Source organism: Caretta caretta, chromosome 10 (genome assembly GCF_965140235.1).
Source record: "Caretta caretta isolate rCarCar2 chromosome 10, rCarCar1.hap1, whole genome shotgun sequence".
In the NCBI taxonomy this organism is placed as follows: domain Eukaryota; kingdom Metazoa; phylum Chordata; order Testudines; family Cheloniidae; genus Caretta; species Caretta caretta.
This window is the reverse complement of record NC_134215.1, coordinates 18,383,209-18,395,639: the sequence shown is the minus strand read 5'-3', so window position 1 is coordinate 18,395,639 and position 12,431 is coordinate 18,383,209. Positions and strand designations below refer to the sequence as shown.

The 12,431-nt window shown below is 37.5% G+C and overlaps 1 protein-coding gene across 2 annotated transcripts in view; it reads right to left on the bottom strand.

The window, feature by feature from the left end:
- The window catches only part of SMG1 (SMG1 nonsense mediated mRNA decay associated PI3K related kinase), a 119,015-nt gene that overhangs the window by 69,360 nt on the left and 37,224 nt on the right, over positions 1-12,431 (bottom strand). For both annotated transcript variants that reach the window (XM_048865858.2, XM_075132746.1), the window contains 7 exons: positions 11,990-12,048; positions 8,989-9,202; positions 5,909-6,034; positions 5,739-5,811; positions 4,721-4,818; positions 3,527-3,700; positions 595-819 (listed from right to left, as the gene is read on the bottom strand). In XM_048865858.2, coding sequence (XP_048721815.2) covers positions 595-819; positions 3,527-3,700; positions 4,721-4,818; positions 5,739-5,811; positions 5,909-6,034; positions 8,989-9,202; positions 11,990-12,048 — 969 coding nt within the window. The remainder of the gene's footprint in view (positions 1-594; positions 820-3,526; positions 3,701-4,720; positions 4,819-5,738; positions 5,812-5,908; positions 6,035-8,988; positions 9,203-11,989; positions 12,049-12,431) is intronic.

Sequence of the window (12,431 nt, the reverse complement as noted above, 5' to 3'; positions counted from 1 at the left end):
CAACCGAAGTGGAACTCAAGCATATGACCAATATAGATTGCTGGACGTAAGTTCTATGGTAATGTGCTAATGTGGTTATTTAGCCAATAGAGGTTAAAACAGTTATTTAGCCAACACACAGGTTGTGGAGATCAATATTCTGAAGTCATCCGCTATCCAAAGTGTTTAGCCATGGCAGAGTGACTGCATAAACATACTAAATCCTAGTCTCTCTGGCAGTTCATCAAAAATACTGCTACCAGTTGCAGAGGAAAGTTAACATATTGGTTAAAGAATAGGCACTATCCAAAGTCAAAGGAAAATTATTTTGGATAAACTGAAAACTATTCAGTAATAGAACTAAGTAGGAAGGCTATCAGCACAAGCTCTACCAGTTTTTCAAAATGATTACAAACATTTGATAGGTTTTTGTTTGTTTGTTTTGGGGTTTTTTTTGGGGGGGGGGAGGGGAATACAAGACATTGAAATAGGAAAAAAGGAAACAAAGATCACGATTTACTGTTAAATCAGTTTGTAATTCAGGTGCCTGAATGAGATATGTTAAATATTTTTTTCTAATTATAAAGCCCCACAAAAATGAGAATTTGTATGTACCAGTGTCAATAAATTCAAGACCGAGATGATATAATCGGTACCACAAGTCTGGCAATTCTCCAGTTGATCTAAGCCATATGTGATGACCATGTCACAGTGTATAGTCATACTGGGGTCCAGACTACCGAGTAAAACCCCAACACACTCATTGGCAGCGGTCAATACAGCCTCAGAGAAGAACACTTGGTTTGCTGTAGTCACACATCTCATTACTCTGTACAGAACCTGGAAAAGAAGGAAAGTGAATTCAAGTCAGTTTAACTAGTACTGGATGTTATTTAAGCATAGGGGAAAAACCCACATCCATTTGAAACTACACAGAACCAGAAATGCAGGGCAAGAAGGGACCTCAAGAGGTCATCTAATCTCCCCCATCCCCCCATGATGAGGCAAGATTAAGTACATCTAAAACATCCCTGCCAGATGTCTATCTAATCTGTTTTTTAAAAACCACCAAGAATGAGGATTCCACAACCTCCTTAGGTAACCTGTTTCAGTGCTTAACTATCCTTAGAGTTAGAAAGTTTTTCTTAATATCTAACCTAAATCTCTTGTGCTGAAAACTAAGCTGACTACTTCTTGTCCTACCCTCGATGGACATGAAAACAACTGAATACCACACTGCTTGTAACAACCTTTTACATATTTGAAGACTTGTGTCCCTCCTCAGGGCTTCTCTCCTATAGACTAAACATGTCCAGGCTTTTTAACCTTTCCTCATGTTTTCTAAACCTCTTATTTTTGTTGCTCTCCTCCAGACTCCCTCTAATTTGTCCACATTTTTCTGAAAAGTGTGATGTCCAAAACTGGACACAGTACTCCATCTGAGGCTTCACCAGTACAGAGTAGAGTGGAATAATTGCCTTCCATGTCTTACATATGACACTCCTGTTAATAATCTCAGAATCCAACACTACTCTGCACTGGAGCAAGTTCTTTGTCAAAATAAATATTAAAAATGCTTAATGTGCATTTATATTTTCATTGGTTTCTGAGTAACAGCCGTGTTAGTCTGTATTCGCAAAAAGAAAAGGAGTACTTGTGGCACCTTAGAGACTAACCAATTTATTTGAGCATGAGCTTTCGTGAGCTACAGCTCACTTCATCAGATGCATACCGTGGAAACTGCAGCAGACTTTATAAACACACAGAATATGAAACAATACCTCCTCCCACCCCACTGTCCTGCTGGTAATAGCTTATCTAAAGTGATCATCAGGTGGGCCATTTCCAGCACAAATCCAGGTTTTCTCACCCTCCACCCCCCCACACAAATTCACTCTCCTGCTGGTGCTAGCCCATCCAAAGTGAAAACTCTTTACATAATCAAGTCGGGCTATTTCCTGCATAAATCCAGGTTTTCTCACATCCCCCCCACCCCCATACACACACAAACTCACTCTCCTGCTGGTAATAGCTCATCTAAACTGACCACTCTCCAAGTTTAAATCCAAGTTAAACCAGAACATCTGGGGGGGGAGGAGGGGGGGAGGAAAAAAAACCTCTGGTTTTTTCCTACCCCTCCCCCCACAGATGTTCTGGTTTAACTTGGATTTAAACTTGGAGAGTGGTCAGTTTAGATGAGCTATTACCAGCAGGAGAGTGAGTTTGTGTGTGTATGGGGGTGGGGGGGATGTGAGAAAACCTGGATTTATGCAGGAAATAGCCCGACTTGATTATGTAAAGAGTTTTCACTTTGGATGGGCTAGCACCAGCAGGAGAGTGAATTTGTGTGGGGGGGTGGAGGGTGAGAAAACCTGGATTTGTGCTGGAAATGGCCCACCTGATGATCACTTTAGATAAGCTATTACCAGCAGGACAGTGGGGTGGGAGGAGGTATTGTTTCATATTCTCTGTGTGTATATAAAGTCTGCTGCAGTTTCCACGGTATGCATCTGATGAAGTGAGCTGTAGCTCACGAAAGCTCATGCTCAAATAAATTGGTTAGTCTCTAAGGTGCCACAAGTACTCCTTTTCTTTTTATATTTTCATTAAATACAAAAATGCAACAACCCCAAATTTAGAATAATTTTAAAGACAATGAACTAAAAGAAGCACAGAAACACAGAGTTAAAGTAATTACTTTGGGTCCTATACACCTTGAACTGAAGTCAATGTTAGAACTTCTATTGCCTTCAGTGAGAAAAGAACTGGTCTTCTTTACTTAACTTGTCCCACAAGGGTCTCATATTTCAGTGCCTGCACATGTCACTCAGACAACTTTAGATCCCAATAATGAAATCTGTGCAGGTGGACCCTTAAATCTGGAACTCCTTGCAGGCATATCAATGGGATTCTGTACAGGCATAGGTCTACCCACTCAGATTCAACTGCAGAATCAGGACCTTATTCCTGAGTGTCCTTGTTTTGATTAAATTGGATGTCGCTTTAACTGTGATTGTAACCCATTAATTATTTTTGTATTACCAACGTAAGAACAAAAGTCACCTTCTCATACTGTGCAATAGTATCTATTCCAAAAGATACTCTAAAATGAAAAACTTCTTATATACCAGATTTCAACTAGATGAAGATTAGAAAGGGATAAAGTACAAACCTTTAGCTGGTTATAATTATACTCCAGTTTTTTTAAAGCATCATGATAATTTGCACCATGATAATTTGAACAGATCATAACAAAGGTCTATAGCCAGGTCAGACTGAAAAATCTTTGGAAAAATACTTACATCAAATACATTGTGGTTTCTGGTACATATAGCTATCACAGGTCTCTGTCACAATCACCACTAAATATTAAATCAGATTCTATTAGCTGTCAGACAAATCTAGTCCTTCAGTAAAGTTGACCATGAGTACATTTGTACGCTGCCAAATTTTGCAAAAAATATGGATGTTGGGTTTCATTATTTACAGTAAATTTACCAGCACATATTTCTTAATAAGTAGCATGAAACATGTTCTGAAATCTTACATCAGTTACATATGCTTCAGTAATTGGTTGTCCTCTAATTGGGCTGAAGCGTTCCCCAATACTCCTCACCACAGTGCTGAAAACCCGAAGAAGTGCAGCTAATTTAGGTAGTGATACTGAAGGAGGAGGAATATCTTCGTCCACTGATTCTCCAGAGGCCACATGGCTGAGGTCCTAGATAGGAAAATTTATGTCATTAAGTAGTAAGTACAAGCAGTTCTAATATAGACAAAATATATATAAAATTCAGTTTTAATATCAGACGTATCCCAAATGTATCACAATAAATATGACAACACCAGAGTTCTCTCTTTACACTATAGCTTCAACAAGCTGTAATTATACTTGTTAATTAAAGATGATAAGCAACACAAAATGTCTGGAAAACTGTATTTACATTAGCTCTGTGTATACAGTCACCACAAATTTTAAGATAGATTACTGGTGTACAAATTACAGATGCATTATTGTTGTAATTTATAGCAAAATAAAACCAGGTACCATATTAAATAAGATTTAAGAAGCAACTTTCTTTTTCATGTCGTCCTTTCAATTATTGTGAACATCTCAATGTCATCTCATCTGTTTTAACAGGAAATCATGAAGACGACAACATTACAAACTAGCAGAAAATGCTAAGAAAAGCTTGTCTCTCTCACCAACAGAAGCTGGCTGGTTCAATAAAAGACATTACCTCACCTACCTTGTCTCTCTAAGAAAATGCAATATTGCACCCCAGTGTTTCAATATGCATGTCTTAAACACATCCCAGAGCTAACTGACTAATCTGTTACAAAAGATCATTGTTTCTTCCCTATTCCCATCCTCAAAATTAGACTTCCTAAAAACAAGAGGGGCTGACTTTAATGGGGCTAGAATTTCATCCAAGAAGCATATCAGTATGCAAGCACCTTTATATTTTATTTTATTTTCTACAAGCGTATGCAGCATTTGAGTCCCCTCCCATCAACCCCACACCTTACTTTCAACATACTTTCTATAAACTTAACAAAACAAGGTAATATGATCAGACAGACAAGGTGGGTGAGGTAATACCTTTTATTGGATAAACTTATGTTGGAGAGAGATGAGTTTTCAAGCTTACACAGAGCTCTTCAAACAGGCCTTTATGGCTATAATATATCTTAATTATTTTAGAACTCTTAATGCTGCTTCACAATAAACTTTGCTTACCTCAGCATATGCCTCCATATCCTCTAGAAACTGACCCAAAAGTGTGGTGGAAAAAGCAAGATCAGCTACCCAAAATGGCTCCAAGCTCTGTAGCCATCCTGTATAAGTCAGACCAAGTGAAACAGATTGTTACAAGCAAAGTAGAACACAGGTATAAAATTTCAGATACATATTACTGAAGGATGGAAAAGATGACTCATTTAAATTTATCTTTCTTTTTTTTTTTTTTTAAGAACAAAATTATTTTTATTTATAATTATCTGTATTACAGTAACCCAAGGAGCCTCAAGGAGATTGGGGTCATACTGGACTAGACACTGCATAAATACATTGTAAGAAAGAGTCTACAATTTAAACAGACAAAGGAAACATTAGTCCCCTTTTACAGATGAGCGCCTGAGGCATAGAGAGATTAAGTGACATGCCCAAAGTCATCACAGGAAGTCTGTGGTAAAGCCAGAAAATTAACTTGTCTCCTGAATCCCAATCCATCCTTCCTTTTTTCTAACACGTTATTTTTAAAAGGTGCACAAGAAGGAGGTTATGTTTTCAGGAGTTGCTTGAGGGTTGATAACTATAAGAATGAATTAATTTTCTCTAACAGAGAAAGCAAATGATGTTTAAATGTAGGCTGGCTAAAATGTCCTTTAATTAAATTTTAACTGACTGACATGAATGGTATATGACAATAGGTTTTTTGGTTCTGAGTTCTGTTAATACGCTAAGTCTCCCATATAACCAGACTTTTTTTTTTGTTGTTTTTATGTAAACTCCTTTACCCCATGTGGGAAGGAACTGCATTGGACTTTTAATAATTAATGAATGCCACTTACATGGAGGGGTTGCCACTGAGTGACAAGAGGCATCCTCTGTCTGGGGATCAGGCAGGTTGCCTCCACAGCAGTGTGCGCACAGTGGCAGTGAGTAACACTTAGAAATAAATCCACATCCTCCACAAGGTGGAGCAGAACACTAATAGTAGGTCATCACATGTAACGATTTTGTAGGCCAGACTTACCAGACACCTGCTGTGTCAGAGAAGGTTTCTGAGTGTGATCTATATGCCACCCAACCAATATGTCAACTGTGTCCTTGAAAGCAATGAAAAAGGTAAATCACCTATGTGATGTGCTATGTCAATGTTTTATACGATAAAAGGGGGCAGAAAAAATTCAGGCACAAGCTTACCCTAAAATTGGTGCTGAAAATATGTGGGTAACATCGGGACACCAGAAGGATGCACTTGACACATTTGCACAGTAACTCTGGTGTATCCACATTTTCTAGAATGGACTGCAGGCTGGTCATTACAAGCTTAAAAAGAGTCACAAATTAAAAAAAAGTTACTAGTCATTTCAGCTTATTCAAAAATATTGAAAAGTCATGAATGCTGTTAAATCAATTGTAACCTTGACTGGCATAAGATAGATCTGATACAAAACAGATGGCTGCTCATTGTTAAGATTCAAGCAACAGGTACTTGCATAGCATTTTGATGTATAGTATATATTTTCTGCCTTCCTATGAAACATGGAAATGCCAAGGTGTGAAAGGGGGGGAAAGTGATAGGTTAACAATGACAAATTTATTTAAGCTTACTAGGAATTACAGAGACTAATAAGGCTACCTGGGAGAGGGCTTGCATGGTGTTAGGGTTTCCAACGAACTACAAAAGACTTGAAGGTTCCCCTAACAATTCTTCTAACACTTGCCTGGGCTGAACGTGTGGATGGGTATTCCAAAATACCTGAGGTTCACAAAGGGCTTGTCTTCACTAGACTTTTTACATCCAGTTAGGAGATATTTAACATTCATAAAGACTAAGTGGTCACTCTTCACTTTGATCCAGGCTACAAGCATTCATGCTTTAGCCTAGGGAGAAGCCTGGTCTTTCCTAAGGCCTGGCCTACACACTTACAAGTTACATCTACATAGCTACACTGATCAGGGGTGTGAAAAAAACATACCCCTGATCACACAGCTATGCTGACCTTCCCCGCCACTCCCCGTGTCGATGCAACTATGTTGACGGAAGAATGTTTCCGTCAACATAGCTAATTTCATTTGTGGAGGCAGTGTTCCTACACGGATGGAAAAACCCCTTCCAATGTGAGCGTGGCTATGCCAGCATAACCCTGGAGCAGAGACATGTCAATAGAAGGGTTTTTTCCATCGATGTAGGAACACCACCACCCAAATTAAGGGTATGTCTACACTACACAAACTACAATAACACAGCTACAGCACTGCAGCTTAGTGGTACCTAGGTTGATGGAAGAACTATTCCATCGACCTAGCCACAACTACATCAGGGTTAGGTCAACCTAATTACAGTTCTCAGCGGACGAAATTGTTCACAGCCTTGAATGGCATAGCTATGTCAACCTAATTTTTAAGTGCAGATCAAGTCTCCAGATTGTAGACACAATCAAAGGTAAAGCATAAACTCATGCCTTGTTTCTCTACAGTTTCTCTTGACTTAACTGACTGACAATTAACACCTTTTAAAAGACAGTCTGAATACTTTTTACCCAAACATTTGGGGTTTACTGTAGGCTGATCCCCCAGGTAAATCACAAATGTTTTTAGTTTGGAGCGACTGTCTGGAGAAGGGAAAGGTGGAGCTACAGCCACGTCATAATAAAACATTTGAGAAATGGAAAAAAGTGTAAGGTACCTCAGGCCAAAGGCTAACTGAAGCGACCACTAAATGAAATGAGCTCCTTGACCATAATTAGCATTTTTTCCTTACAGACTTCTTCCACTGAAGGAATCCTCATAAGTGACCGTGGAAAAAAAAGTTTAGCATTTCAAAACGAGCGTAGCAAATATGCTACAGGTGTGGGCCTGGTCTACACTTAAAACTTTTGTCAGCATAGCTATATCGGTAAGGTGTGTGATTTTTCTCCAACCTTGACTGACACAGCTATGCCAGCTAAAGCCCTAGTATAGATGCAGTTAAAGTCCTTAAGGTAAGAGTCCTTAGGCCTGGTCTACGCTACGAAAGGTTTGCCAGTATAGTTATACCACTATAACTATTCTAGCATACTCTTCTAATATAAATGCAACTTATACTGGCAAAAGAGTTTTACTGCCAGTACAACTCTTACCAGTTCCCTGAACAAAATAAGCTATACTGGCAAGATGAATTTTCTGCCACTGTACCTGCTTCTATACTATGGCTTTTGCCAGCATAGCTGTCGGTCAAGGATAGGAGGAGAAAAAACAAAAACCTAGCGTAGACACAGCTATACTGGCAAGAGTCCTTTTGCCAGTAAAGTTTATTTGGGAACTGGCGTAAGCTATATTGGCAATAAAACTCTTTTACTAATATAATTTCTGTCTACACTAGGAGGTTTGCCAGAATGGCCATCTATACTAGGGCTTTTGCCAGCATAACTATGTCAGTCATAATTATGCCAGCAAAAAACTTTTAAATACAGACAAAGCCTTACTCCATTTTAGAAATTGGTTTAAGCTATACTAGCAAAAGAACATTTCCATCTAGGGCAGTTTGCCAACATAACTCTACCAGTAGATCTATACCGGAAAACCCTTTTAAGCGTAGGCAGGTCTCCCAACCAAAAACAACCCAGGGAACTGATGAAATCATGAATACTCACAAGAACAAAACGGGATGAAGAGTAAAAAGGTACAAATTAAAATACAAGGCAAATACAAGCTAGTGCTCTGGTGGACCTTCCAGCCACCAGGCTTATTTTAAATATTTCACAGCCCTCATACTGGACAGGTGATATTTCAGATGTCCCTGTGACTGAAAATAATTTTTCAAGGGGAGGGAGGGAGGGTCTGGCAAGTTCTGCTGCCAAGTCTTCCAGTTTAATCAAGTAAAAAGGTGGAAAAAAATGCTATAATAACCAAGAGCAGGCAGCAAGGTCACAAGAAGTGAGATAAAATAGTAGTTTTAGTTCTAAAATACTTACAGACTAGATATTAACCAAAACAGAATAAAGAAGGACATTTCACACATCCTTACTATATAAAGATTTTTCAAACTATAATCCAGACATCAAATTCAAATCACATTTTTAAAGAAAAAGTAAACTTAAATCTCATAAAATATTAAACTTTTCTATTCCATATGTAAAATGTGTTTTTCCACAGGGTTATGTATCTCTATTATTCTAACACCCTGACTGCTTACTCTTCATGTCTTCATTTTAGTAAAAGCAATGATTTGATTCAAGCTGTGCATCAATAAAATACCGGAAAAGCAATAATGCCCCAATTTTAACTTTTATTCTTACCTGCATTACAGATGAAAAGGCTTTCTTTTCTCCCACAGTCTCTAGTGCTTTGTAGGTTGCACACAAGTAAAGAAGTTTAACTTCATCTTTAGTGGATGAGCTAAATTTGCTAAAAATCCATTTAAAGATCTTCTCAGCCTCGTAGCTCAAAGAAGCACAAAGAAGGCCAAGACAGCAAGCTCCCTCTTGTCTCAGTTCCTGAAGCAATTTGCTACTGTATTTATACAAAAAAATTAATTTAAGCTTTCAGAAGGTAAAAGCAGTTAGACCTTTTTACACAGTGAACAAGTACAAGAACAGAAAAAATCTTGAACATATTCAGTAAAAAATCTTGAACATATTCAGTAAAAAAGTTTGCACAAGCAATCATTTCTAATGCAAAAAAGGCATGTATATATGAAGCTATTGTATTCCTTCCACTAAATAGCTGCACCAGCCATTTAGATCAGTTATGTAAAAATGAATAATAAGAAATTGATTTCCACTAAACAAGTCTATATAAATATGGAAATACTACAGTTAGATTGGCAAAACTATTTTAGACCTGCCATCTGATGAACAAATCTCCTCAAGTAAACAGACAGCTGACTTTAGATACAAGAATACATAGTAGAGAGAAAGTTCAGGGCCTGGCTACCTCAGACACCACCTCTCTCCCATGCTCCACTTGCAACAGATTCTATCTACTCAGGTGTTCTTCTGGCAACCCTACAAAATGACCTCATTGTGGCCTATGGCAATGCACTCTTAATGGGAGACCCTCTGGAACTCACTCCCTCTCACACTACATGAAAACTTATGTCTGGCCACTTTCTAGAAACCATGTAAAACAGTTTTCATTTAGCTTTTAGTTGGACGGTGTTTCTTCGCTCGTATGAAGTTTGTCTATTGGCCAATGGGGGAGGCTTAAAAAAATACTAATTTATTTTTTATATGCAACATTTAATATTAATTTTAATTTTAATTTAAGTTATTGCACATAGGTACCAAGGTTGCATTTGGCATAAAATTTCTGTAATCTGTATGCTCCTATAATTAGATATTCAAATGAATGAAACTTGGGTTCTCTCGCTTCCAACCCCCCAAAGATAACTTACTTCCTTTACATTATAATAAAGCTCCAGTATTCTAGGTATAAAATTTAAAAACTTGAAGAGTCCAACTATTTAATTCAGCCAGCAGAAAACACAGCAAAATAAAACTGACAGATTCAGAAGCTACTGTCGTGAAATTGAACTTTCAGGTTAAGTTAAAAAAATGCCAATGCTTAATGTCTGAATTATTTTCATTATTTAGGAACCTAGGAATTACGTACAATACCAGATCAAATCAGCAGTCTGTGTAGATCAGTATCCTGTTTAGCAGTTGCACTAGATATTTCAGAGAAGGGTGCAAAAAACCCCATAGCAGACAATGAGGGAATAACCTGCTCACAAAAGAAGCTTCCTTCTAACCCCTGTCACTTAGTGGGTTTGCTTATGCCCATACACACACACTCACACCCCTTCTAAAAAGGTATTTTGAGTCTAATGCAATTATGGATGTTCTTATTTACCCATACAAACGGATCACTCTCTTTTGAGTCCTACTTAAATTCTTAGCCCCAATGATTTCTAGTTGCACTTAGTTCCAGAGGTTAGTTATGTAAAATTCTAGTTGTGTAAAATTTTACTTCCTTGTAACCATATCTAATGTCCCCTTCATGTATAGCGACAGAGACAAGAGGGGATTTGGTTGTCTGCAGAAATTTTAGAAAAAAGCTACTATATAAACAAAGGAATAGGAAACTATTATGGAGAGATGCAAATTGCAGATGGATATAATATGAAAGAGTTGTTGAAAAATAAGCTCAAGTTAATTTTTTTTATTTTGTAGAATTTGTTCATGAAAGATCTCCTGAATTTGAAACAAAAAAATGTCAACTGAAGAATTATTTTAATATCTGAACAGGGATATTAGTGACTTTTACTAAACAGTGGTCAGCTCAATACACATCGTGAAACAGGACCAGTAGCTTTGTGAAAGTATCCTTGGCAACTTGTAAGGATTAGGAAGTTGATTGTAATGTAGTACATATGGTGTATCATGTTGGATGAAAGCCAAGAGAGGCTTTCTGCTGCAATGACCACCAAATAAAAGTTTGTCAAAATACCTATGGCTACTAATGAGCATTTATACTTAATCTTACATACTAATCTACATTTTAAGTATACCAACTGAGAATAAACAAGTGTCAATGATGTTAAGAAAAGGAGTACTTGTGGCACCTTGGAGACTAACCAATTTATTTGAGCAAAAGCTTTCGTGAGCTACAGCTCACTTCAACGGCTGTAGCTCACGAAAGCTTATGCTCAGATAAATTGGTTAGTCTCTAAGGTGCCACAAGTACTCCTTTTCTTTTTGTGAATACAGACTAACACGGCTGCTACTCTGAAACCTGTCAATGATGTTATACAACCTTTCAGTTACAGGGATAATAACAAACAACAATCACGTTTCTACATTAAAATTCTGTCCATGTTCTTGTTAAAAGTAGCATCTAAGATTTGAAAAAAAAGTCAACACCTCAGAAATATAAGGTGTGTGTCATTTTTGCACTTCAGCAATGTGGGTGGCATTTTCTGACATGCCTGAGAGTTGGAACCCCAACTCCCTTAAGCATTTTTTAAAATCCCACCCTACTCATATAGCTTGTAATGCCTATGAAGTATTACTTCACAGACAGTTGGAGAAAAATGTCTTTTTGCACTGTGTTTACTTTGTGAAACTGACTCTACATACTTCCAACAGTCAGTTTCACCTTTGCTGTTAACACAGGAGCAGAAAAGCACTTAAAAATGTTTAAAAGGACTTTTTATTTTAAGTCAGGGCACAATATTTGAAAAGGTGCTCTATAAGAAAATAGACATTTTAGAAATTAGTCAATTTGAAAACATTCAAGTGGACAGTGTCCCTTTAAAACTTTTGGACTGCTTTGTTTTTCTAGCTTATTGCAGCTTACCTTTCGTTAAGCACATCATGTATGGCAGTCAGGATATTATCCAGTTGTTTAACTAGTACCTGCAATAGTTAAAGGATATACACTTAAAACTGTCACAATTGCTACCGCAATTTAGACCCTTCCTACACTCACATTAAAACATTATTAGCAACAGTGGACTACTATTATATCTTCGCTGGACATCATACACAGCTATGAATTATTTTAAATAGATTTGTAATATTGTGCTACAGATTATGTTTCATACCTATCTGTACTGGCTAGAAAAGCTTACTAACATACTGCAATTAAGCCTAAACGTAGTTCTCACTAATACTGTTGCATCACAAACATGAAGAGAGCCTTATCTCCAGTACAGTAGAACTTTAGAGTTACAAACACCAGAATTACAAATTGCCCAATCAACCAGACACCTCATTTGGAACCGGAAGTATGGAATCAG